The sequence below is a fragment of the Manis javanica genome, chromosome X (assembly GCF_040802235.1).
Source record: "Manis javanica isolate MJ-LG chromosome X, MJ_LKY, whole genome shotgun sequence".
In the NCBI taxonomy this organism is placed as follows: domain Eukaryota; kingdom Metazoa; phylum Chordata; class Mammalia; order Pholidota; family Manidae; genus Manis; species Manis javanica.
Window position 1 is genome coordinate 9,891,874 of NC_133174.1, and position 27,958 is coordinate 9,919,831.

Genomic DNA, 27,958 nt, shown 5'->3' on the forward strand with positions numbered 1-27,958 from the left:
CAGTGGCCCCTGAGGTTTGGAGCAGGTGGTTGTCACTGTGAGGTTGAACAAGGCCCCAGGCACCTCTCTGAAGCAGTTCAAGAATCCTGGTCCCAAGGAGGTGCCACTGCACCTGCCCTTGCCATTTCTCCATTTACCAGCAAGCAGGGTGCCTAGGTCTCAGGGAACATGGAGAAGAGGCCCAGGCTCCAGAAGTCATGGTACAGGCCCACCCTCCACATCCTGTCCTTTTTGCCAGGCCTCATTCCCTAGGGATTCCTCACTCCGAACCCTAGCCTTCCTGGCCTGGTGTGTGAAGCTCATTTGACAGACCCTACCTTCTGATATCTGTTCTCTTTCCTTTTCTTCTGCCGGCTGTCCCGTTGGTTCTCTGCAGGGATCCTGATGTGGGAAGTGTTCAGCCTGGGGAAGCAGCCCTACGACTTGTATGATAACTCCCAGGTAGTTGTGAAGGTCTCCCAGGGCCACAGGCTCTACCGGCCCCAGCTGGCATCAGACACCATCTACCAGATCATGTACAGCTGCTGGCATGAGGCAAGTGGAAGGTGGGCTAGGTGGATCCAGAGTGGTTGTGCAGCATGAGTGGGGAGGCAGTTTTGAGGGAGGGCACCTGCTGCAGAGACACTGAAATGGCCCCAAGACCCTGCCTCAGGTGTTCGGAATCTCAAACCAGCACTCCAGGGGCTGACAATCTACTAACTTCTGTCCAGCACTGCTCTAAGAACTTTATAAATATTAACTCATATCCAACAGGAAACACAATTTGAGGTAGGTACTATTATCACAGATAAAACCAACAAAAGAGGAAACAGGGACCTAGAGAGGTTAAGTGATTCACCCAAGGTCACACAGCTATTAAGAGGCAGGATGACTAGTGTCAGAGTCCCTGTTCTTAACCACAATGCTAAGGGTCTTTCCTCAAGTAGAAAACGTATAGCAGAGAACACGTGGCCACATACAGAGAACACATTATGGTCATGATTCCTTCCTCTCTTCCCACACCCCACAAATCCTGAATAAAAGCATTCCAGGCAGATAAAGAAAAAGGGTATCTTTTGGGGCCAACATGGAGCTGAAATTGCATGGAATTCATCTGCAAAGCATCTACTATTTGTAGAACTAAGGGGGATGCATGTTAAAGAAGTATGAGGCGCCATCTCTGTTCTCACTTAACTCACAGTACATACACACACACACACACACATGCACAGTGGGACTGAAAACACCAAGCAGTTTATCATTACACATGCAAAATAGAAACATAGATAAGTATGGGAAGAATTCAAAGCAGAGGGAGACCAGCTTCCCAAAAGCACTGATGTCTGAGACAGGTCAGGAAGTCTCGGCAGTGTCCATAGGTATGAGTGGAGACGTTGTCAAAGGGTGTCCACGTGAGACTGGCACAAGCAGAGGTGTGGAGGCCAGAATGAGCATGGTGTGCCTGGCTGTGCTTATTGTTGGATGGGCTGGAAATTGGTTTGGAAGAGTCGGTCTGGTCCAGATGCTGCAGACTGAATGGTGAGGAGAAGAGTGCAAGGTTTTCTTTTTACAGGCAATGGGGAGCCATCGAAGACTTTTGAGAGTGACATGATAATAGAGGACGTCTAATAGCAGTACTCTAAGAGCCCCCAGCTCATACTCACACCATTATATGGTACTGCTTCATTGACGTAGGGCCTAGTGCTGCATTGATGCATGCATTCATACCCTAGTAAAAGGCAGGCTGCTGTCATGTTTAAGCATGTGGGCTCTGGACCCCAAATGTCTGGGTTGAACACTAGCTGTGTGACCTTGTACAAGCTGCCTAACATCTCTGTGTTTCACTGTAAAGTAGTTCTTAACTGGTAGGATTACTGTGTGGATTGAACAGGTGGATATTATGAAGTCCTGAGCACAGTACCCGGTACACAGTATGTGTATGCTCTAAGTGTTTGTTGTTATATATTTCAGAGCATTTATGCACCAGACACTATGCTTGGTGCTATGAACAAATTGCTGCACAGGACTTAGAGAGTTCCTTATCTCTCCTGTTGGAGCTGAGGATCCCACTCTGGAAGAACTGCTGACTGCATCACATACGATTTTATCAGTTAGCCTGACATTATCTCCCAAAATATGGCGCCTCCTGAGTTCCCACCCTAGGGCACTGGCAACACTATAGAAGGCTGCCCTACCCGTTTTACCCTAGCTGTAGTGTCAAAGGTGCTGAGAGCCTCTGGCAGGGCTGGAGGATTAGACAGGGTCAGCTGACAGTGAGAGACCTGTCCCTGCCCACAGCCAGGCTGACTTGCCCTGTCACCTGTCGGATGGAGAAACTGGGTTGAAGCCCAGAAGCCCCCTGGCCCTCCCACTCTGGCTGCTGGCAAGGTGACTATGCCAGCAGATGCACAGGGGCCCCAAACAGCAGGGAACTGCCTTCTCCCCACAGTTGGCCCAGAAAAGTGTGTGCATCGCGGCAGAATCCATTGAGAGGCCTGCAGAGATAATCCCCAGGTGAAGGTTCTGCATGTAGTGAACATTTTCATTTGCCTAGCTACTTTTGCACAATTAAAAAAATGTATGAACTAGAGCATCATTTTGTTCAGTCTGGAACAGACTTCCTCATATTTTGGAGGAGATTGTATTTCATTTATATTTTTACCTGGGAACTCTGACATCTTTAGGATATTATTTTGTCCTAGTCAAGAACAAGCAATGTTTTCCTATGCGTTTCAACAGTGTTTTAAAGTTTTCCTCATCTGGGGGGTACATTTATGTTAGTATTTTATTTTGGTGGTGTGGCTCATGTAAATGGGCTTTTCTCTTCCATTCTATCTTCTAACTGGTTATTGTTCATATATATGAAGGCTATTGATCTTGTACGTTAGTTTTATATACTGCTCTTCTGGTATGTTCCTTTATCATTGGTTCTCTTGGTTCATCCAGGTATACAATCATCTCTTATGCAAATAAAGATACTTTTACTTTTTCTTCTCCAATTCTCAGGGCTCGAATTGTTTGCTCTTTAGTAGAAATGTCTGCAGAGTTTCCACATTTAAAAAGTTGCTAGCTTTGGGATGAGGCATAAATGTCTTATGTATTTTATTTGTAACCATAACTTTCATAAACTAAACCACTGGGGTTTTCTTTTATTTAGCTTCCTGAAAAGCGTCCCACATTTCAGCAACTCCTATCTTCCATTGAACCACTTCGGGAAAAAGATAAGCCTTGAAGAAGAAATTAGGAGATCTGATGAGGACAAATATAAATGTTGGCCACCATTTTCATTCTTTCAAAGGACAGTAGCAAGGCACGGACCATGTCATTTAGTTAGTTCTTAATAGTGTTCTGTGTGCTGTTTGTTATTTTATCTGGAAATGAACAAGGTATGAAACAAAAGATTTCCTTGGAATTTAGGTCAAATTAGTGATTTTGTTTATGCTGCTCTTAATATTACACTTCCCAGCCTATAGCAGAAGCACATTTTCTGATTGCAATACAGAGAGGGTGAGTACTATGTATAAAAAATTGAACGGAATTGGAAAATTATCTGTTGGATATTATTTTCTTTATGTCATCACTATCATGATAATTAAATATGCTACCAACAAATGCAGAAATGTGGACATTTGCCTTCATGTTTCAATGTTCTCAAACTTTAGCATGCAGGAAAATCAGATGAAGAGTTTATTGAAACACAGATTCCTTAGGAACTACCCCAGAGCTTCTGGTAGAGCAGGGCTGAGTTGCAGCCTGAGAGTTATTTTTAACAAGCTTCCAGATGTTCCTGCACAATCAGTCCGAACTGCCTCTAGGGGGCCACCTTGGGTAGTCGGGACCCCTTAGGTGGTCCATAATTCAATGCAAATGACACAGTTCTCTGATAATCCAGATTAGGACAATGACTATGTCATGTACACAAATATACAGCTAACTAAAGTTAAGTAATATTATTCAAGAATGTATTAAATATATTTTCATATATAAAAGATGCTAGGGTATAATTTGGTGCCTCTTTACTTAACATTAACCGTTATCAATTATCAGTTCTCGAACTCAGTATAACCCTGGTCTTATTTCTAGAATTGATTAGATTGCTGCTTTCTAATCATTTTAAATTCTTGAGTTTGGCACCCTGCGGCTTCTGACTAGTTTGGTAAGTGAAGTCTCTGTTTCAGTCTTCTATCTTGACACAAAGGTACAAAGTACTATTTTAGCTTCTAGTGGCTTTTGCTAAAAGGAACTTCAGCTTCGACACTGTTCCTGGGAACGCCCTCCTTTGCAGCCTGCTGCGGACCCATTGTTTTAATCTGTTGGAGTACCAGCGTCTCTTCTATAATGCCAACAAAGGAAAGAGAAAGGTTATGGGGAAAACACTATTAAATGAAAAGACCCCCTAATTAAGCCCTGCTGCTTTCCAGGAACAAGTTAATCTCCCCTAAGAGACCTCCACATCCTTTCTCACCCTACTTACTCTCTCAGCCCCCAGCTATTATCAACGATCCCTCTTGGTTATTTGTTTCTTGACATTTAAACACTGACTCCTTTATTTTCAGAAGAATTGACTTATGATAATAGTCTTCCATTTTTTTTACAGAGGTACACAAATCTCAGTTTATAAGGAAACCGAACTTTAAAAATAACCACTAGGGCATTTATACATTCAGCGAGCATTACCTAGCACCGACGATGCCATTCTTTCCCACCCGCGGGAAAAGAACAAGTAACACGACCCCTCCTCCTCAGGGGCCCAGAGTCAGGTCGGGGTGCACCGGGGCTGTTCCCTCTGATGCCGCCCACCAGGGGCCTGGGCCGCAGGTGCTACCCACCCAGAGAGTTCCCCTGCCCAAGCTGGGTCTTTCTGGTGTTCCTCTTAGAAGCGGTTTTCCTTTCTTCTCTTTATATATTTTAAATATAATCCTTTTTATAACAAAAGTAATACATACTTGTTGCAAAAAAGTTTAGACAATACAAAATCATCTACTATGAAAAGAGCTAAAGCCTTGATAAGATGCCTGGTTCCAGAAATCAAGTCAAGCAAGATTTTAAGATACTGGTTGCAGAGTATCAAAAACTCAGGAGGTGATGCTAGGAGGAGCTAAGGAAAGGAACTGTTCAGAGGCTTCTGAAATGCCATTTAACTGCTCAGTGGGGCTATCTAGCATTCATTGTCGTTTTAAACCAGGGGCGTGCCTACACTCTTGGAAGTGAAAAAAAAAGGTCATCTTTCCCTGACTTGTCTAACTGATCAACCATTAACATTAGCTCTGTAGAATATTTCAAAGACAAAGTTACTCTAACGTCATGCCGGTCACCACACAGAGTGAGTTGGTGGGTAGAGTTTGGAGATTTTAATCCATTTAACCTATTCTGAATCAGTCTTCAGGTATGAGCTCAGAACTGTGCTGGGGGCTCCGAGGTACTTAAAAACAGTATTAGGCTTGGTTTCTAACCTGATGGTGTTAGAACTCTTTCTAACACAACTCTTTCTAAAATGATTTTGTAGTTGTTCTGTACAATAAAGCAATCTGAGAAATTGGGATACATTCTAAGACATTTGGGAGGTCAAGGTCCCAGGGAGACAGCAGCTTCGTCCATGGAAATGAAAAGCAGACAGAATCCGCAATAACCCCAGCACGTAAGTACAGAAGAGACTACAGGAGTGCGTAAATCTAGTACATATTTATTAGTGTCTGCTCTGTGCCCAGCACTACTCACACTGCAGGTGAATACAAAAGGTTGAAGAGATCAGGTGCCCACTTAAGAGGGTGACATTCAGTTGGGCTTTCTATTCATTCCAGGGGTAGAGAACAATGGAAATGAGTTTCTATCAGGCTTGCTATGGGTGGTGGGGGAGGTGCTCACGGACGCCCCTGGCGCTAGTTTTACGTTGTCATGGAGATGATGATCAAGCAGCTTGGAAATGAGAAGGTGAAAGTCTGCTAACAGCTCTTTGGATTCTTCTCCCCTCTTTAGACCTGTTGCCCTAAAGAAGGCATGTTTCAGTTCAGTCACCACTGTGGGCAAATGACTCTAGTACTTAGGTTAGTTAATGGGAAGAGAGTGTGTCATCCTTCACACCTGAATTAGAGTGAACAGTGTGTGCCATTCATGATCTCTGCAGCTCCACCAGGTCACACACACCGTCCTTAAAGTGATTCCTTCAGCTTCCATACAAGCCTGGAACACTTGCTCCCACCAGAAATCCTTTTTTTCCCCCCACAACTCCAGCAACCCAACAGACATTTCTATTTCCATTACCCATGAACAGCCTGGGAGGCCAAAGTCACACTTTCTCTATTACTCTCAAATATAAACATCTCTTTTAGGAAACAGAAGAAAAGTCAAATCCCAAGGCAGAAATAAATACTGAAAGCAAGTGAAAATGCTCTCTCCTCAGGCATGTCTTCTTTGGACAACTTTTCCTGAACAGAGCCAGTGTTTTGCTATTTAATGACATCTTAATAATCTCATATTTTCTGTACTATGAAATGAACATTCACATACCATAAAATCACCTCAAGAGGAAATCAAATAGATTTTTCTAAAACGAAGTCTGAACATCATCAACATTTTGGAATCCTGGATTATTTTCTCCTTTACTCAAGTCTACAGAGGCATAAGGATTCTGTTCACTTCTTGCTTGATCTTTCCTGTGAAATAAAGTGAAGTCACCTTAATATAGTGATGTTAGAATGGCTCTGTCTCCTTGGAGCTCCACGGGGCCCAGGCATCTTTTACACCTTGGGATCAAATCACTGGGGTAACTCCTTTGCTATCAGAACCCTCTTAATGGACTATCAACACTGCAGCGCTTTGGATTCGCTTCTGTAGCCCAGCAAGTGGTTGGCACCATGGTTGCAGAGTGAGGAAGTCTAGTTAGAGGAGTATGAGCTCTGGGGTCAGGGTGGGATTGGGGAAGCAGGGGGCGGGGGTCTCTGGGCCTCGGTTTGCCCATTCAGAATATGATGGCAGTTATGTAAAGTCATTGAAGTAATGCTAGCAGAGCACTCACAGGACCTGGCATATAATCCACAATAAACATTAACCATTATGTTTAGGAACTATTTTGTTTTAGGAACTCAGCGGTCATTTAGCCAATCACCTCACTTTAAAGCACTTCCCTACTAAATTATCAACTTCCAAAGTGTGAAGATCATGGTAGGACAGCTTTGTAGTACAACCAGCTTTGAAAACAGGGCCTATATCGCAACCTGTTACTGACTAGCTGTATCAACTTGAGAAAGTTACTTGGCCTCTCTGAACCTCAGTTTTTTATTTACACGAAGATAATTACATATGTACATCACATGTTTTGCTGAGAACATTCATATATGAAAGTACTGAGAAGGGTAGCCAGTCTTATTTTCCTGTGTACCTTCTATTAACATGGTGCAGCAAGAAGGAGGTGCCCCCTAATAATTTATTTAATGACTTAACTTTGGAATAGTGTCTCATGTGCAAATTTCTACTATGTAGAAGAATGCTCTTCCAACTGTCATCACCTTGGGGGGCTTACTGAGATGCAGATTCTCCGATGCTAGGTCTCCAAGAAACTGATCATTTTGGCTGGCTTTGGGAAGGACACTTGGAGGCAAAGGGTGACAGGGAGACTGGATGTATCCTTTCATATTTTTAAAATTTTAGCCATATGAATATATCTATTCAATGTGTAATTTTTAAAATGAAGCTATTTGGGGGACTAAAACATTTCTATAGTGAAGAAAATTGAGCAAAATAGATTACTGCATGTAAAAATTCTATCACAAATGTGTTCAAACAGACCGAAGTGTGCATAGAGATTTGTTAGGTGCTATAAAATGTTATTAACCTTATTTACAGAAGTCCAGTGAAAGTAAATGATTTCTCAAGGTCAGAAAATAAAATTTAGTGGCAGAGCAAGAGTGGGAATCAGGTCTCCAATGATTTAAACCCTCAATGAACTTGGATCTTCAACTCAAGAACCAATCAGAGGCTGCCTGACTCATGAACTAAGGGGATGATACCAAGTCTGGGCTACCTGAGAAGGAATGAAGATGATCAGAGAGTAGTAGTTGGAAGCAGTTCTCAGAGTTCATTTTTGAAGGACTGTCCGGTTCAAGCCCATCACCAATCCAGTCTCTAGGGCCACTTCTAGACCCGGGGGGACTCATCAGTAAGGAATACCCCCAGCCGCCCACCCCTGCTAAGTCTGCAGGGCATCCTGGGAGTAGGGCAATCACGCTGTGGCCAGGATGGAGTTACCAGGGCATGCTAGCGAGCCCCAGGCTGGGCATCTATGGTGTGGTAGGGCTTCCTGGGAAGGCAAAATGCTGATATAATCTGGTAAATTTCTAAGGGATGCATCAGAATATTTAGGTGCAGAATTGTCCAAATGAGTAATTGGCTTGTACAACCTACCACTTATTGCGAATTCCCCAGTTAGTTTTCCCTCAATCTTTCTGTTTTAGGATAGGTAAGTCCAGGAAAGGTCACTTACTTCTTCCGATCTCTGATCCCGGTGAAGATGAGCACGACAATACCAACCACTACCACTCCCATCACAACCCCAAAAACAATCAGCCATATGGTGACAGGTGGTTGGTACGGGGGCTGCAGTGTCGGCTGGATACCCAGAAACTCCAGGCTGTTGTCATCCAGGCGGAAAGCATCATTGATACGGCTCCGGGATATCCTATTCCCAAAAGCAAAGCATTCAGGCAAAATGAAATTGTGTGTAATTACTTTTTCCTTATATCATTGTTCCCAAAAGGATCTGATAAGGCTCATCCTAAGAAGGTACATCAAAAACAGCAATGAAATCAAAGAAGATAACCAGGTCCAATGAAAGATATGCGTTTGATAATTATGCCTCTTTTGTATCTTGCATCTTAGATTAGATGTGGCAACAGCTTCACTGAAAAATTGGATGGCAAGTGTGGAAATGTACCAATGGTTGGCATTGGCTCATTTGTGGCTACTATGCTGTGAAGGCAGAAATAGCATACTTGGCAAGAATGTCCCTTTTGTAGGAATGTGCCTCCAATGGCTTCACACCCATCACATAATGCAAAAGAACAATTGGATACACTTCTTCTACAAATGTATCAGGTCTTATACCCAAGTGACAGTGGCATTTTCCAAATGAAAGGTTTTGACATTTGGAGGCAGGGAAGGGACATAGGAAAGGGGCCTTTGCCAATTTCTCCAGCACTGGGATGGGATATGGCTGGATTTTATAGGGGAAAAGAGGATGAAGATTATCTTTTAAAACAAAACAAAAACTAGTGAAATGAAGAATATTCTGGATTGAAAACCAGAGTGTCTGGCATCCCATCCTCCTCCTTGGGTTTAGTACAGGTCAGGAGGTGAGAGCCCTCCCAGAGAGGGAGAGAGGTCAAGGGGAATTAGCCTTGTGACCCCCGCCACCTCTGCCCAGCACTTCTCAGTTCTGCTTCCAGACATAACCAGCAGCTCAAGAGGGCCACCTAGTGAGCGTCCCTGTCGCAGTGGGTACCTTAAGCCGTTTTTGAATGACAAGGGGAACCATCTGCATCCATACTTGGCTGTGGCTGTTTTGGGACCCAGTTGAGGCAAACTGGGCACTGTTCCTTCTGAACACTCACTGTGCAGAGTCCCCCCCCCCCCTAGTGTGAAGGCTAACCAATGTCTGTGGAATCCTGTTCTTGCCTACCTCTTTTAGACCATGGTTAGTTAAATGAATCCTGCGTCAAAGTCCCTGACAGCATAGGATGCCAATGCCCGTCTCGGTCCCTTCGGCACTTACCATTTCCCAGGCATGCTGGCCAGACTTTCTGCAGCCAGTACCTGCTGCCTTTGCCTGAGAACGTTTTCAGGCCACAGATTCTGCCCTGCCTGCAGGCCAGGAATGCTGCAGGGTTAATGTCACCTGTGAGCAGTTCTCAACCAGTGACCGATCGGAGGTGGCAGATAAATATCCCAGCTCTGAGGGGACACTTGAGGTGCATTTTCCCCCCAGTCTCCTAGGTTTCCCCGGCAGACTGGAGCTTCAGTTGCCCACAGTGGTACCTTGCTCGATAGCATGTCGTTTATTAGCTTCTGTTCCCTGTTTCTCATCTGCGTTTCTCTTCACAGCTTCTTGAGATCACTTCCCAAATAAATTCCTCACACTCCCACCCTTGTCTCAGGGCCTGCATTGGAGGAGCCCAGATCAAGACCATTCCCTTGCTATGAGATCCTTTTAGAATGAAACCCTAAGTTTTTAAGATGAGGTGAAACACAGAAAAGCCTCTGAAGAGTGCCTGGCGCATGGTAAGAATACCTCAGTATCAGTTCCTGTGGCTGTCACATCTGTCAACCCCCTCGCCCTCACATAGTTTGTTTGAAAGTAAAATATCACCTGATGGCCTCTTCGACTTCAGCTCTGGGAATGACGGCAGACACATTTTTAGGTAAAGTGACGAAGAAGATGAAGGAAACCCTGGGTTTCAGGTCACTCACCCTCACGCACTCATCCCTGTGGAGAGAAGAGAAACGACTTCCCTGGTGGCACAGAGGACACAGTAGGGAGAGTGAAGACTTCCCTGCCAGTGAAGAGGAGGCGGCGGGGGAGGATCGCGGGGTAAAGCAGAGACTTGGGGCAGGGCAGACAGCGGAAGGATGTGATTGTCCAGAGCCTTCACGCTGCTGAAGCTTGGGAACCCAACTGCAGAGGCTGTGAGAGCATCTCGGCACTTGTGTCCTGCCCCCGTGTGAAAACCGTATTTTTTTCAGTGATGGGAAAATTTCAAACTGAAAGCACCAGGGGGATCAGCGAGGATTCACTGGTGACCCAGGATTCTGATAAACAGCCAGGACAGAGGTGGCGCTTACATCCTCCAGCCCCAGAGGCAAAACCTGTCATGTGACATTCGCATGACGGAGGATGACAAGGAGTGGGGGTCACAGCTGCCAGAGGGACCCTAATAAAACCGAAGGCAGAGCATGTGGCTCAGAGCCATTCTCACCGAGAAGGAAAGCGGGAGCCTTTGAGGGGCTTATGTGGCCTCTGAACTTCCTTCTCCCGCTCCAGCCCCAGGCCCCCCGCTGCCCTGGCCAGCGCCTCCTTCTCTCCCAGTAACAGGCTCTACCCCAGCCGCTCTGGCCTCCTTGCTGCTGCTCCTTCAAAAGGTGAGCGGTATTGCTTCTTCAAGATCTTTCCACCTGCTGCTTATCCCTCATGAAACGTGGCCCTTGCCGGCACTGCCGGCTCGCTCTCCTGCTTCGAGTGTTTTGATTAGCAATCTAAGTTCTTATTAAGGTGCCCCCTTCCCTCCCCTCCCATTTTCTCCTCAAATATTGGCGAGGTCTTTTCTGACCATTTCAGTTAAATTGACTTCTAGATACGCGCACACACACACCCCAGCGTACCCTAGCCCCTGTCCTGCTGTATTTTCCTCCCTAGCGCTTACTATAATCTAATTTTGTATTTCACTTATATATTTTGTTGATTGTCTATAACATACACACACGAAACACATACAGTAGAATAGAAGCTCAATGAGGGCAGAGATTTCTGCCTTTTTCTTTCAGCTAAGGATGGAAGAGAGCATTTGGGGTAGGGAAGGGGAGAAGAAAAGAGGAGAGAGGAGAGGAGAGGAGAGGAGAGGAGGAAATCTGAGGGGAGGGGAGGGGGCAGCTTAATAAGAACTTAGATCACAATTTACAAGTCAGAAAAATCACAATCATCCCTAAATAGAGGAACCCAAATTCCAGGATATTGAAGAAGCTTAAACGTTATAGGAGGTTTCTCTTAATTTCACTTGAATAAAAGTTTAAGCGTAGAATCTGCTCAGACCCAAGATTGTGGTAACTTGAAAGCACAGCAAATCGACTCACTCAAAAGGAATCGTCTGTTTTTTGACTTTTGAGAAATACTCTCTCATGGCATATGCAACAGATGACCGGAACAAGTACATTTCACTGTCGTTCCATTCATACTGCAAATTGAAAAGAGAAGCACTGCTCAGTAGGGATCAAAGGATACATTCAAAAGCAGGTATTCTACACGCATTGTTTTTAGATTTTTCTATTAGCCAAAGATTCTAGCTATTCATTAAGTCAGTGACCTCCAACTTGAGTGTGCGTCAGCATCACCCGGGGGGCCAGTCAGACCACTGAGTCCTGGGCCTGACCCTCAGAGCTTCTGATGCAGAAGGTCCTGGGATGAAACCAAAGGATCCGCCTCGCAAACAAGCTCCCAAGTGGTGCTAACGTGGGTCAGGCAGCCACGTTCTCAGAAGCGCTGTGTTCATTTACCCTTTTTCTTTAGTTTGATGTGAGCTGAAATAAAGACCCTGAGGACATGTTTAGAGATGGGAGTCACGCAAGTTATGCGTTCTGGTTAAAATGTCCATGTCTTGCAGACAAATATGCTGAGTTTTTACTATTTTTATAATAAGTTCTCACTCACGTATAAGTGTAAAAAAAAAAGAAACCAGGGTCAAAGGCAAAAATAAGTCTGTTAAGAACAAGGTAGCTTGTTCTTGTTTTTCAGGGCTAAACAAATGGCTGGTGTATTTGCAGTCTCTGAGAAACTTGTTAAAAGAAAATAAAAAGCATTCACTTTTTCCTCCAGTAGCTGGCAGTAGAGATCAATGAATGGCACAAATTTTTGCATCTCTCCTTTCCCTTTTAGGAAAAACTGACAAGATTTCACAAAAGAATTGCACATTAACTTCGCTTTGTATCACTCAGGTTTTAGAAAAAGTTGCTTTAATAGTAACAATAATAGTATTAACATTACTGTTGCTAATATTTTAGCTGCTGTTTTATATTTAAAAAAACTTAAAGACCGAGCTCTCAAAATAAGGCCAAATACCCAGTTGAACTTTACCATGAAATAGCTTGCAGTGGGCAGATATTGTGGTCCTGATGTGTAGGTGTGCTTACAGTATGGTCTGGTCTCATCAAAGCACCTGAGCTGGTGATCAGCCCTCAGAATAGTATCCCATCAAACTCTCTCAAGCCCATTTACCAACCCCTCACTGCAAGGAATGAGAATGTGGGACAAATGTCAAGAAAAAAGAAAATAAATGAAAAGGATCCTGATCTGCTAGATCCTTTCATTTCAAGTAATTAAGATTTATTAGGCCAATAAAGAGCTAATAAAAAGAAGACAGAAAGAGAAATAACCCCACAGATACTCAATGATTGCTAAGAAATAGGAACTTGAATGTTCAAAGTTTGCTAAGGGATGCACCTCCATTTTTATTCTTTCTTTTTTAAAGATCCATTTTTCACTCTTACTGAGTTGTTTATTTTTAGATGCCTTACTTATCTATGAAAATTACAGCTACTGTGGGGCCTTGGCCAATATTTAACTTCCCAGGAAAGCATCCCTGGGAAATACAAGTGACAGTGATAAGGGTGAATGGGTGGGGGACGGCCACGTGATATTTAAGATTGGATGTTTTCTCACTGATCTTCATATCTTCAAAGTAACCAGGAAAAAGTAGACATAACCAATCCTATATGGAATGTCCGACTAAAAATCCCAGAGTCTGGGGCTTGTAGTGTTGAAGAGAACCATGTGGCCTCTCTTTCAGACACACTGGAAATGGGCTTAGTGGCCATATAAGGAAATGCGTTACAAAGTAACGGGCATGCTATCTGGGATACTCACCGCTTTTTCCCCGAGAGCTGACTTAAGGCTTATCCTCACTTTGATGCTTTGGGCGGCATCTGATGAAACAGAAATCACAGACTGTTAGTTACAAATGACAGAACCGATCATGTGTGTTTACATCCTTCCCTCCCAAGATCCCACTGCAGTGATAGTGAAGGAATGTTTTAAAAGGTATAAACATGCTTTGGGAAAAGGAGAAGTATGGAGAGGGATAAGCGCTTTCCCAAGGGTCAGGAGTCCCGGGAGATCCAGAGGGGCGTGGGATTCAGGTGCAGCAGGGAGTGGAGAGAAGACAGGGACTGAAAATGAGGAGAAATGGAATTCAAGGCATGGTTAAGGCCACTGGGGGAACAGTTGACCCTCCTCCCCACCACGGTCTCACTTAGAGAGTCATTTGGAGGCTGCGTGGCTGCAGAACAAGAGGTAATCCAGGAAAGAGACAAGGACTCCAGGACGCACTGGATTCAACCCAGGAAAGCAGCAAAGGGGTGACCCAGGCTGACAACCGTGGCCAGATGGAGGCGGGCTGGGAGTCTCTAAGAGGGAAGAGTCTTTAGGACAGAATGAGACTGAAAAGAGTAGATAGGCTGGGGTAGTTGGAAAAGATGAATGCAATGCAGGTAGCAAATTAGGCATGTAGAAAAAGGCAGTAGACACGCCACAAACAAAAAGCCATGTAAGAAAGGGTATAAAATGCTACATTATGGCTCAGCAGGCATGATGATGTAAATATTGATCATTTCTTTACTAAACATTATGAAAAAAATTTATTAGGAGAATGAGAAAGGGAGGTGGAAGAGTAGGCGGAAGCACATGTCTAAAACTGACCAATAAAGACATATCAATATAAACGAATTGTTTAGCAAGATGAAAGTCACTGCCGGAAAGAAGAGGTAATAGCATTAAAATTGTTAAAAGGTATTTTGTCGTTGAAGAGCAGGATTCGAGTACAGTGAGTTGGGGACAGTTCAACTCTTTCATTTTAAATATGGGGCTAAAAAGCAGATTTGAGAGAGAGAGAATGTGTGTGTGCCAGTGAAGTAGTTTTCACCATGCCTGGTCCCTAGCAGGGGCTCAACAGATGTGCGTCCTCCCCACTGAAAAGGCAGCTGCCCCCACAGCACAGCCAGCCGCAGGGTCTGTGCAGAGGGAGAACGTGCTCTGCTGGGTCACGGCCCCATGACACGAGCCAGAGAGGCAGATGAGTGCAAGCAGAAAGGGAGCCACTCAAAATGTGTCAGTGGACTCACATGGACTCCAGTCGGTGTTCCATCCCACAAAGGAATTCTTGTTCTGCTCTTTCAGCCAGGTAAGCAAGGGCTCAAAGTAGTTGAGCAGTGGTCTGACATCCATGTTCTTGGTTCCCACAACACGTTCCAATGCTAAGGTCCAGGGTTTTGATTTTCCAAGGCTCAGCATTTGACTACATGAAAAAAAGGGAGGGTGGGTTCTGGGCCTTGTGAGAGGTCCACATTTACATGTCTGATCTATGGTATCTGCTCTTTGCCTCGGCTAAGTTTGCTGCCAGCAGATAAGAAAATAAGGTGGGTTAACAGCTGTATTCATCCTTCAATCTCTCCCCTTCCGATTACTATGAAGCGAGCTCTGTAGTTACGGCAGGGAGAGAGGAGATGGCCCGGACAAGGTCTAGGTTCCTGTGTGGCCACAAAATAAACATTTAATTTGTGGATAAGGACATTTTGAGGCCCCACATTTTCTTTTTAGAACAAAGAGATCAAATTCAAACCTAGGCATGGAATTGAGTAATGTTGGATAGAAGGAGAGATTCAACATTTTAAAGCATTTCTTACAGCAGCTTCTGCCCAGCTTCAGCAGAATTTGAGATATCGCATTTGTGCAGAGGACCTTCATGTTTAGCAGTCTGACAAAGGGCTTCTTGAAACTGGAACTGATAAATGGTCCTTGTGTAATATCTGTAAAGGAGACACAGAAACAAAAAAGCACTCCCAGGTTTAGGAACTGTGGTAGAGCGAGACATAGACTGGGCATGTATTCAAATTCTGAGGCCCTTGTAACCAAAGAGAGACTAGTTAAACCTCTTTCTCCAGTAAGACCCAAACATGAACCCTACAGATTCATCATAATCTGCTTTTATTTATGTATCAGCTGATTAAAAAGAGGCAGTATTGTTTTGTTAAATATTAGCTCACATTTGTATTGTGTTTTACAGAGTTAGAGCCTTTTCATATCAATGATGCCAACTGATTCTTATCGCAGGTCAACAATACCATTTCCATTTCCATATAAAAAAACAGAGGCTCAGCAAATTCAAGATCTGGGGCTAACAGGTGAAGAACACAGGATTTTTGACTTCAAGTTAAAAATGTTCTTTCTGTTACAATGATTCTGAACTCGGCCCATAACAAGAAGATAAGCAAAAATATTTTTATTCCTTCCCAGGATACAATAAATTCCTTGATGGTGGAGAAAAGATCTCATACAAGTTTTATGCAACCCAGTAAGTCGTGTTGAGTCGCACTGAATTGAAACTGATCATCTCTTTGGGAGTTCTAGCGGGGAGGTGGGTGGAGACAGAGAAATTATAGTCATCACTTCATAGATCCCTATTTCTTTGCCATTAGCACAGCTGTCCACAAACCCTAGGAGTTACACAGTGAGAAGGAAACTGTCATTTACCGGATGAATGAGTAATCATTAGCAACGTGGAACAGAGACGCAGGATCACAGTATGTCTCATCATGGGGCACAGGTTCCACCACCCCGACTATCTCTCGCCTTTGGTAGAAAGAGAGGAAACATTAGCCGTGGGTCACTCCTCTTGGGAAGGTATGGTCGGGGGCGCTGAGCGGGTTTCGTCAGCCAGTGATATTTATACTGGAATTGGTTGTCGGGGAAATAGAAACAGTGTGAAAAATTATAGAATAAAACCCATTATGTGGTTATCTCTTCCTTTTTAAATTCAGCCAGAATATAACATTGGAAAATAGCTGTATCTTCAAAATGCTAATTTAATAAAGTGCACAGCACGGGCCAAAATGTACAGTGAAAGTCCTGATAATTCCCCTTTGGCATCACACTTTATGTGTTCCTGGCAGACAGAATTTTCTAAAATTGAGATCTTGGTCATCTTCAAGGCTAGCTCAAATGTCCCCTCGTCTGAGGTCTGTCCTTGATCCCACCCCCCCATCCCCACCAGCACAGTGAACCCCTGCAGATCCCTTCACCTTCTCTAGCTGTATCCCCTTTTCCATTTCTCTCTCCATTTTTTAATCATTGACATACAGCTCTTCTTGCCCTGGATACTTGAACTCCTAGAGGGCGGTGCTGTGTCTTCATCATACGTACAGTTCGTGTCAACACGGGACCTAATGCTAAGGAAAGACTTCACGTCCATTTGTTGAGTGAGTGGAGTAATTCAGGCATTAATGAATCGTTTGAAGGGTCTGATTTCACGTGCCTTTAAAAATTAACTAAAAGAGATAAAAAATGAGTTCAATAAGGAAAAAGTGGGGGGACCATGTATCTGGCATTGTTTAAGCCTGACACATTTGTCCTTTTTGACTGTGGGACTCTTACAGACATGATTTCAGTAATACTCGAATGCCAGAAACAGTTACTGATGCTGCCTCCTTCCTCCCAAGTAGGATTTATGTTAACAGAGGGAATCTTGGCAGAAGAGTGGCACTGACTGACTTACAGATATGCGGCCAACTCTTACAGAGGGAGAGCTTCCCAACAGAAAGGAAAAGTAGGAAAAAACAAGGGCAGATAACTGACGGGGGGTGACGGACAGATGGTGGGGAGAAGATTTCTGTCTTTCTTCCTTTTTTCTCTCATCCTCCCTTCCTTCCCTTCCGTCTTCTTTTGTATTTCTTTCATCCAAAACCCATTTGTTTCTTTTCTTTTTTTTTAAGGGCAGAAATGTTTTATTTATTTATTTTCGAAGTAGTAACTGTTATAAATAAATGAACGCATGAATGAATGCAGGGCTGCATGGGAAGAAAAGGGGACATAGCCATCTAATATCCTAATACATTTCTTATGCAACTTTTACAAGATTTTGGATTGTCTTCATAGAGTAAAGGGATGAATAGCAACTCGTGTCTACTGCTCTTTCCCTGGAAAGGAAACCTCAGAAAAGTAGTAGCAATTTCACTGCTGTATTATATGGATCTGGAATATCCACTTAACTTCCCCTGAGCTTCAGACTTGAAGCATCCATTGTCTGAATTAATGACAATATTATCACATAGATCAAAATATGTTTATTTCATACGTGCATGTCGCACACCCTGTGCAAGGCACTTGGGATACACTGATGAGTAATGTAGTGCTGAAGCTCTTTGAAGGGACCACAGCCTGTTGCCTAAATGTGCTAGGCTCTCTCCAGCTTGGGATTCTCTCCGTCCCCTCTTCCTACACCTGACTAACTCGCACATCTCCCTCAGAGCTCAATGTGGGTGCCTTTCCTCATCCAACTGGCCTCAGCAAGCTGGGGATCTCCCCTTGGGATCTCACAGACTGCATGCGCTCCCATCACAACCCAACATGTGGCAGTGGCTTCATTTCCCACATCCCTCCATAGACCAAAAGGTCTTTGAAGTCAAATCAAGGAGAACCTCTGAAATGAGCACCATTGGATCCCCAGTGCCTTGCTGGAAATGTGGGGTTAATATTTTTGTTTAAAAAAATGGATAGAAGAATAAATAAAAATGAATAAATTGATCACTTCCTAAATAATACTGCAGTTCAGTGGGTGACCAAACACTTAAGAAGCTAGAAAATGAGAACTTGTCACGGGACCCTGCTTGGTGGGGGAGGGCAGAGCCACAAAGATGTTGTCTGAGGAGAAGGCACCCAAATGGAGACTTAAAGGATAAAGAGGGTATTAACGTACGCCTGCGCACAGGGGTGGCGTGTGCTGGCGCTCTCCTACCTGAATGTGCTTCTCCCTCTTTGTCACATATTTAAGCCCACATTGCCGGATTTCAGGATTGAGCTATTGAAATCCCAGGGTTTCTGACTATGAAGAATTCTCTGAGAGTTCCAATCCTTGCTGTTTTAGATTAGGATCTCACAGAAGCAGACCCTGAGACAAGGTCCTGAGAAATGATCCCAGAAAACATTGGCAAGAAAGTGAGACAGGAACAAAGGAAAGCAGCCCCAGGGAGGTTTGTTATCAAGCTCGTTACCATTGGGGGTAACTGAGCTTCATCCCAAGGGCCTCTAGGATCCAGTGGAGTGCACGCACTCAGAATCCTCCCACCTGAGGGCGAGAAAGAGGAGGTATTTATCCACCAATTCCCATCAGACACCGAGGGCTGGTGGGGTGGCATTCATTCCTCAATCCATTCTGCCGTATGAGGGTTCTAGAGACCTAGAGGAAGACCTTAGGCAATAAATTACAGATTCTGGCACAGTGCTTGTGTGTATGTGTGTGTGTGTGTGTGCAGGCCAGCCAAATGCTTTTAAACAGACAGCAAACTCATGAGAAAACATTTTACTGATCACACATTCATTGACTTACTTCATCTCCCACCACTTTTTCATCCACTGCTCTTTGGGAATTTGGCCACTAAAGACCATCCACCTCCACTTTTCTAACATGTAAGTAAATGGTAGAGTTCCAACAATTGTGAGTGCTTGTTTGAGTAGGAAATTTATTTCTGTTTCTGAAAGTAAAATGGAAAAGGATAAATATTACAATGAGGATGACAGTAGATATTTTGTGCCAGATGATTTCCCAATCTCAAGATATACCTACCATAAGGATGATTACATGAGAAAAATTGACAGTGGGCATCATAATATGTATATATTCACTTTCTCAGCTAAGGGATTTGGAGTAGACGAGGCCTTTTAGAACAGATAAAATGAACACACAAGTAACCCCTAATCCTCCTTTTTTACATTAGTTTTGTTTGCCTTCTGTAAATACCTTTTAGCAGAGCTAATGGGGGCTATTTCATCCACTTTGCCAATCATATTCTTTATTCTTGTAAGCTCCATGAAGGCAGTGGCTGTTAATGTCTTATTCAAGATTGGATACCTAGCCCCGTGTCTGCCACATGCCACCCTCTCTGAGTCTTTGTTAAATAAACAAATACTAAACAGATGTGGCCAAAGGCCAGTAAACCAGGGAGGAAAAACAAACAAACCAAAAAGAGCCTCTCCAGAGGAAACCAGGCACCGGATGAGCAGAAGTACAATGCACTTTAAATGTACTGACGGCTTCCTTACCTGAGCTGAAAAAATGGTTTAACAAATTATGTTATTCCTTCCATCGCATATTAGCGATGGGAAAAGGCAGTAGAGCGCATCTCTGGTGCACAGATGAAGCTCACTGAAATGTAAGCAGGGGGATATTATCTACTGGGTATGCCACCATATCTCTAGTGTCTAGAAAAATGCCTTGCACATGGTATGTGCTCAATAAATATTTTGGGAAAAAGAAGGGGAGAAGGGGGAGGGAGAGGGAGGGGAGAAGGAATGAAAGAATTTATTTGTTTAACATCATTCACAGACTGGGGCAGGGCCAAGGAAAGAAGCTGGAGTTTTTCAAACCAGTGGTTTAACCGTGTCTAGTACTATCTTCGTAATTCAATCATCTTTACCTCTGTCAAGGAATATCAAAAAAAGATATTAAAAATTGTCTGTTTATTTACTTAAGAATGATATTTTTTTTGATCATATGGTTGTTAACAACAATAAAATTCTATATAGGGGACTCAATGCACAGTCATTAATCAACCCCAAGCCTTTATATCTCAACAGTCTCCAATCTTCTGAAGCATAATGAACAAGTTCTTACATGGTGAACAAGTTCTTACATAGTGAATAAGTTTAAGAATGATATTTTAAAGCCAGGAAGCAGGTGTGGTCACCATGAACCCCTGTCCTCTGTTGCTCCCTTCATGGCAGGATGCGGCTCCCTGTCTATTACCTACCGGGTCTGTACTTCTAGTAACTCTTCCAGACATGGTAACGCTTTCCACTGACCTACTGTCAGGCCCTTATGGGGTCACTGAGGTCTGGAGCAGAAATCCAGGCAAAGTTAACTGCCCACACAAGGATAGAGCTCATGACCTTGACCTCACTGACCAACCATTCCAGCTAGGAGAGCTGATATCTATGTCCCAAGCAGCTAGACCCAGGGGAGAGAAATATACAGAGGAGAACAAGGCTTGTATCTAAGGGTCTTCCCTCTGCAAGGAAGAATCAAAAGGCTCGGCATCCTCACTGAAGAATCTGGATCCCAGGAACATTTGTCATGTTCCATCGAGTCCCACGAGCCAAAGAAAAAAAGGCTGGCTCAGGCAAAGATGTTGAAGGATAGCAGGGATCTGAGGGGATGTGACAGGGGCAAATTCATGCTTCAGCTGGTTGAACAAAATGCTTCAGTCCCTTCTAATCTTGATAGTCCATCACCTGCTCTTTAAGAACTGCCAAATTTCAAGTTATGCTTTGCTTTGCATATTATCATGGGAAAAATGTTAAGATTAGGGCCCTGGTTCCAGTTCTGCCATGTTTTTTGACCTTGGGCTAGTTACTTTCCCTGTCTTGTCTTCAGCTTGCTTCCTTTGCGGAATGGTTTTTAGAATTGGTTCCATGTCTAAGATTTTGGGAAGTTTTTACCTACAACCAGAGTGATTTAGTCAGAACTCTGACGCTAATTAGCTGAATGACTTTGGATAAGCCTTTTCAGTTCCAAGGACCTGTTTTAGCATCTTTTAAAAAAATTTTCCATTAGATGTTTCTCAGAGTACCAAGACCATTCATTCCGTTACTTTTCTTATGCTCTTTTCAAAGGCCCAAAACCACACGTTGCCTTGTCCTGATATATACTTAAACCATTTTTTTTTACCAATAGTAATTCCTAATTACCCATAAATACCTTATACTTCATGTGGCAAAAATTAAATATATCCTACACATGACAATGAATACTTTGCCCACATCAGAATCCCCCAAACAAGCCATGAAACAAGTGTCCATACCATTGTCTTCATAAAAGTCAGGAGGCAGAAGACCAATGTTTTTCAAATGCTTGGGTGTAGCTGCGGAAAGTGACATGATCTCCCCAACAGCCTCATGGAACCCTTCGTTAGCTCCGTTTCTTAGCAGGTAGGGCTGCATGGCATAGGCCATGTCATACTGGATGTGTCCCATCTCATGATGGGCTGTCAGGAAGTCATCCATTGTCACCTTTGTGCACATCTTGATTCTGCACAAAAATGGGCAAGATTAACATGAATCTCATTGAGTCACTTTTAATCATCACAGTAGAGTTGTATGGGATTTTGGTAGCAGGGGTCATCTTCCCAAGGTTTATGCACCAATGAATCTTGAGGACCTACCTTTTATGTCCTAGAAACTGTACTAGGTGCTCAACATAAGGTGAGGGGCAGGGCTGAATCCTGTTCTCTTGCTCACAGACTAAAAGAAGGAAAGATAAGCAGAGTCTTCTGCAAAAATGCTGAGGCAAGTATAAGTAATCCATAAACATGGCCTGGGCACAGTCACCTAGAAGCCCAAGAAGGACTCACAGGATGCCGGGAGCAAGCTGGACCTTGCCCAACATGCAGGACATTGCCAGGTAGATGGCAGCGAGGGCCAAGAGGTTGACATTCCTGGAAGTGCTCAGTGAGAAAGGCTTGAGAAAAATGTGGCATTCAGGACATGCCAACAGCTTGCTACAGCCGGGATAGAGAAGTAGTAGGTGAGGGGGCTGGAAACTGATATTTGGGGATCATTAGCATGTCAGTCAGTGAGCGGAGGCAATGCCCATGAAGCAGGTGTAGAGTGACAAGAAAAGAAGGCCAAAGACAAAGCCCTAGGAGGTCCCAGGACTACAGAGTGGAGAGAGGAAGGTGTCCCACAGGAGGTGGAGAGAGAAGTCAAAGTCCAGAAAGGATGACAACACAGAAGCCAGTGAAAAATAGCATTTCAAAGACAGCTCACAGGCCGTGCCTAATGTTGCTGTGGCCAGTGAAGTGAGGACTGCATGTACAGTTAGGTGGGTGTCCTTTCCAACACTGCAAGAGCATTTTCATTCGGGTGAGTGTAGGGGTCATACTTCAGTAGGTTCCCCAATTAATTTCCCTACCACTCTGACCATGTCATCCCCCTGATAAACACCTTTCAGGACTCTGCACTGCTCAAAAAAAAACCTCAATCCTTTATATGCCCCAATACCAGCTGCTTTTCTAACTTGGTTTTTCTCTCTTCTCTTTTGAAACAATTATAAAGATAGCTCCTGTTTATTTAATGTGCAGTGTATGTAAGATCTTGTGCTAGGAAACTTACATCCACTTATTCATTTCTAAGCCTCATTCTCGTACTGGAGTCAGTAAACTGCTTGGATGAACAAGGCTTTATTGGAACCCAGCCACACCCATTTGTTTGTGTATTGTCTATGGCTGTTTTCATGTCACAAGGGCAGGGCTGAGTAGTTGGAACAGAGACCCACAAGCCTAAGCTATCTAATAGCTGACGCTTTACAGAAAAGGACTGCCAGCCCCTGCTCTAGCAATACTGCTGGGGCTCTGCCCAGATATGCTTTACCACGCAGATCCACCGGCTCCCAGTTGCCTGAGTCATAGCTGTTAAAGGCCAACAGCTGCTTCCTCCTCTTCGCTGCCTTTGGCCAAATGGGAGGTGCCTCATCCAGGAGCTTCTGTCCCTGACACTATGGGGCAGTCCGCAGCCAATGACTAACGGAAGGCCAGCCTCTCGCCTCAAGGTGAGACCAACTCTGTGGTACAAATCATGCTCCAGAGAGCCCCGTGGGATCAGGCTGAGGCGAATCTCCTTACCTCTTCACCTACTTCTCCTGCCTACCCTGCTTCCTGCACTCCCCTTGGCCTGGAGGGCTCCCTCAATGAAGCGCTTGGACAAGAAGCTCCACCTCAAGCTGGGGAACCCAACCTAAGACACTCACATGCCTGCAACCTGGAAATCACTGTTCTACTTCACAGACAAGGAAACTGAAACCCAAGAAGGGTAAATACCTTGCCCAAGGTTGCCTAGTCATCAAGTGACACACCTGGAATTCAAAAGCCTGTGCTCATTCTGCAGTATCACCCAGACCTTTCTGCACACAGCCTTTATCCCAGCCTAAACCGCTGACTCTGGGTACACAGTACCGGGTCCTGCCTCTGCACTTGATCCTGCTCCCCTCTTGGCCGGTGTCCTCCTCCCAGCTCTGTATGTCCAAACCCTTTCTGCCTTTCTAACTCAATTCAAATGCCACCTGAAGAGCCCTGTCTGATCCTACCAGGTATGGTCAGCTCTCTTCCAATTCCCCATAGAGTGTTCTCTGTGTTTCTCTTACGACACGTACCGTTTTCCCTCTTTTGTCCCAGCTGATTTATTCACCTGTCCTGTCTCACTCAAAAGAAGGAAACATGGAGGGGAAGACTGATGTCTGATTCATACATCCATCTTTCATAAATCTTAGCACCAAAACTTTCCTAACGTGGGCCCCGCCGTACTAATGGCCATGCAACTCTAATGGGTGCATATTCTTTCAAATGAGGCAAACTGTCTAGAGGTTCAGGTTAGGGCCCACTGGCAGCCCCCCTTTCCTGGGAAAGCCTAGATGTGTTCTCATGGATTCCCAGCCTTCTTTAAGGAGAGTTCATGCATCTCTCCTGTGCTCAGAGAAGCAGAGAAGGAATCCTAATTCATCCTCATTCCTGCCCTCTATTGTCTCCCATTTTAGTACCAGCTGCTTAACTGTCAGTCTCAGTACCTGAAGTCGTGCTTCCCCAGGTCCCACGCTGTCGGGTGGCAGACCACTTTCCGGCCATCTCCTGGCTCAGTTAGCATGGAGTTTTCCCAGAATGTCTGAGTCATTTTAGGAAGGCCAACAGATACAAAGAACTTCTCAGCCTCCTTGAATATCCTGTTTGCATCCCAGGTCTGGAAAAAAAAAAAAGAACGGCATTAAATTCTAGCATTAAAATAACAGCATTCTTTCTGTTGGAGATATGCATATATATATATATATATATATATGCATAATCTTTCTGGAAGGCAATTTGGCAACATGTATGGACAGCTTTCAAAGTGTTTATACTCTTTGCCTCAGTAATCCTATCTCTAGGAAACTACCCTAGGAAATTCTCAGAAATTGGGTCAAAGAATTACATTTAAAATAATCTATCACTTTTTAAAATTGAAGTACATTTGACATATAACATTGTATAAATTTAAGGTATATAACATGTAGAAGAATTTTAATAGGAAAAAAAGTAGTACCACCACCAGAATGGCTAAATAAACAATGATGCCTTTGTGAAATGGAAGATCTAAATAAATGAGATTTATAAAGAATTTTTATTGATGTTTTTAATAACAATAGTAAGTGAAAAAGCAGACTATATAAACCACTTATATAGTATAATCTTATAAGAGTACAATGAGGAAATTCACAAAAATATTAACAGTAGACTGGATGTTGTCTTTACTCTTTGTATTCTAAGCATAAATATAAACAACCATAACCTCTTTGCTAAAACTATTCAACTCAAGCCAATGGGCACTGAGTGAATTCCTGCAAGGGGCAAGGCCCTGGCATTAGGCTCAGTGGAAGACGCAAGCAAAACGGTGGACATGAAGTCGTGGGCTTTGGGAACTAAAGAGGCCCACATGTGACCCAGCAGCCAGTGGGTATCAGGCCTTGGCTTCTCCATCTGTGGGAATCTGAACTTTCCGAATGTCCTGGAACTGGAGACGGGCCAAAGTAGGTGTCTGCCATCCAGCAAAGCCTGGGAGCCAGCGTTCCTGGAGCCGAAGAAGACTTCTTTGGAGATAAGGCCCACATCAGGCAAACTAAGCCTGCATAATTGGCAGATACTTCATAAATCACTTTTCATGACACAGAAAACTTCCTCTGATCTCCAAGACCAGTCAAGTCTGGTTTTCCTCCTATGTCAGCCTCGGAGATATGAAACAGGATATGACACTATGGATTCCTTTTTTATTATTGACTTTCGGAGGCTTACTGTCAGGCAATACTGGTATTAATGAGCATGGCATTCTTAAGCAGAATGAACATATACCAAAACAGAGTAGACTAGGAAGTATAGTTAACATCTGTTGAATGAAGATTGAATGAATAAAAAAACCAGACTGGAAATACCAGGAGTTCTGAGTTCAAACCTTAGCTGTCACTGACCATCTGTGACTTTGGCCAAATCATTTACTTGAGCCTCAGTTTCCTCACCTACAACATGGAACTATCACAATACCTGTCCTCCTGGTCCTACAGGTTTGTTGTAAAGATAGAATTGGGAGAGATGTGGGTGTAAAATGCTGCAGACTGGCCAAGGAGCTACAAAAAGGTGGAACTCTGTTGCTGCTCAACTGCGAAATGGAGCAGCAACAGCTACAGGAGTTTGGAGAGAGGCCCTCGCAGCTTCACGCTTTTATTCTGCTGTAGGCTTTTCCCCAGAGTCTGTTGTGTATGTGAAGATGCACATTGCATTGCTGCTTCCAGATTTAAAACTGTTAACAAGAAGAAGTCGGGCAATGCGTAAATAGTAAAGTAAATTGTGGTGCAACCATCTGAAGAAATTTTATACAGCCATTAGAAGTATGATTATGAATTCTACCCAGAAATGTAGAGTATTAGCAGAATAAAGAAAAATATACAATTATGACTGCATCACTAGAAGGGAACGCAGAGAAATTAAACAATTATACCAAGGAGATAACAAAAGGTGACTTAAAAATTGTTTTAAAGACTCTTGTAATATTTTTAACAATAATGATTTTTTTAAATAAGCAAAAATCTTCTAATGATATCACCTTTTTTAAATTATTTGCAGAGATTACTGTGGATTACTTAGCAATGACTAACTTTGGAAAGATTGATGCCCACCAGTTGCTATTTCCACTTAACGGAAAACCCAGGTCATCTCCACCTTTAAAATCTCTCAGCAAGATCAATACCACATCTGTTATTGAAGGTGCTTGACGTCACTGACATTGTAAACTACTTTCCCATAAAAAGCCAGCTACATAAGGGATAAATTTAAATTAGCTTGAATTTTTTTTATTGACATGGTTTCATATGCAAAAGATAAGAAAAGAAGGATGGCATAAATAGAAATGAAATCGAGGATTTAGATTCGGTTGTCAAGGCCTCTTTTTCCTACCTGGTTCACCATTGCATCAGTAACATCTATGTTTGGTTTCTGTCGAAAGGGAACCGTCAAAGGGTACAGATTTGTCCAAAATCTACCCCACATATCGCCTATTTAAAAAGAGATTTCGTTAATACATGACCAGGATACAGAAGCATAGGCCTGATTTTACACAGGGCATGAGGTGAAATACGTAAACAGACTGTACAGTGTTCTAGATTTAATCTAGTTTTCTGCCTCCTTCGCACTACCTCTTTTTCTTGTCTCTTATGTTAAATTTTCAATCCTCCCTCCTTTTTCTCTCTCCTCTAAAAGGTTATAATGGCAAGTGATTATGGGGTTACGCAACGCTTGTTAGGGAATCATCCCAGTTTCTGTCATTTGAAATTATAATTCAAAGGCACAGTTCATTAAATACATAGCACATCACAGCTATTATACATTAAAAACAGATTAATATAATCCACCATCCATGGGACAAAATACTACAAGTTAAGCTATTAGTAATCCCTAATATTGTTTTTCTAAAGGGGGACAGTTTAAGAAAGTGAGATGGTCAAGAGAGATCATATAGGAACATCATTCAGGAATCTCTACTAACTAGAAACTAAGTTCCACTTTTATTACTATACTATAGTAAAACACTTAACTGGGTGATTTTTTCAAACATTTCAAAAAAATGTTAAATTGGATTCCAAGGCCAGAGCCCCTAAAAGGGAAGATGAATCTAGAAAAAGTCAGTCTATTAGCAGGACCAGAATCCTAGCACCAAAGGAATGGGGCACCATAAGTACATGAATACTCTAATGGATTCAAGTTTTAAAAGATAAAATACAGTAGAGGTAAGTGTTAAGTCCTATGCTCAAATTTTTAAAGAAAAATCTATCCCCTATAAAAATATGTGATATGTGACATCAGGCTGAAACATAGTCCACATGTAGAAGACTGAAAGGGACCCAACAAACAGTGGGACATGACTCCTAAAATACTAAGGTGACCGTAAGGTAAATGAATAGAGGGATGGTGTCTAGAACAAAGGAAGCTGTAGTTCCATTTTTACTCCACATTGGTCAAACCTCATTGGGAGTAACTGTTCAGTTCTGAGCACAATATTTGAAGGACATCAACAAAGAATAGCTTGTCCAAAGGGGAGGAATTAGAAAAGTGAGATGTTAAAGAATGGTTGAAAATCCACGTAAGATATTAAATTTGAAAAAAG

The 27,958-nt window shown here is 43.3% G+C and overlaps 2 protein-coding genes across 5 annotated transcripts in view; one reads left to right on the top strand and one right to left on the bottom strand.

The window, feature by feature from the left end:
- Positions 1-3,653, top strand: part of BMX (BMX non-receptor tyrosine kinase) — a 43,800-nt gene extending 40,147 nt beyond the window's left edge. The window contains exons 18-19 of one of the 2 annotated variants that reach the window (XM_037020555.2): positions 377-534; positions 3,137-3,653. In XM_037020555.2, coding sequence (XP_036876450.2) covers positions 377-534; positions 3,137-3,211 — 233 coding nt within the window. In that variant the 3' untranslated portion in view covers positions 3,212-3,653. The remainder of the gene's footprint in view (positions 1-376; positions 535-3,136) is intronic. The other variant, XM_017650251.3, reaches the window with a different exon arrangement.
- Positions 3,654-4,293: 640 nt separating this feature from the next.
- Positions 4,294-27,958, bottom strand: part of ACE2 (angiotensin converting enzyme 2) — a 38,436-nt gene continuing 14,771 nt past the window's right edge. Inside the window, exons 7-19 of one of the 3 annotated variants that reach the window (XM_073227322.1) lie at positions 26,752-26,849; positions 24,342-24,511; positions 21,586-21,812; positions 19,116-19,260; positions 16,265-16,363; positions 15,418-15,540; positions 14,857-15,029; positions 13,604-13,662; positions 11,818-11,918; positions 10,340-10,456; positions 8,459-8,653; positions 6,487-6,632; positions 4,294-4,312 (exon numbers count right to left, since the gene is read on the bottom strand). In XM_073227322.1, the coding sequence (XP_073083423.1) occupies positions 6,524-6,632; positions 8,459-8,653; positions 10,340-10,456; positions 11,818-11,918; positions 13,604-13,662; positions 14,857-15,029; positions 15,418-15,540; positions 16,265-16,363; positions 19,116-19,260; positions 21,586-21,812; positions 24,342-24,511; positions 26,752-26,849 (1,616 nt within the window). In that variant the 3' untranslated portion in view covers positions 4,294-4,312; positions 6,487-6,523. Of the gene's footprint in view, positions 4,313-5,646; positions 6,633-8,458; positions 8,654-10,339; positions 10,457-11,817; positions 11,919-13,603; positions 13,663-14,856; positions 15,030-15,417; positions 15,541-16,264; positions 16,364-19,115; positions 19,261-21,585; positions 21,813-24,341; positions 24,512-26,751; positions 26,850-27,958 lie in introns of those variants that run through there. The other 2 variants (XM_017650263.3, XM_073227321.1) reach the window with 2 other exon arrangements.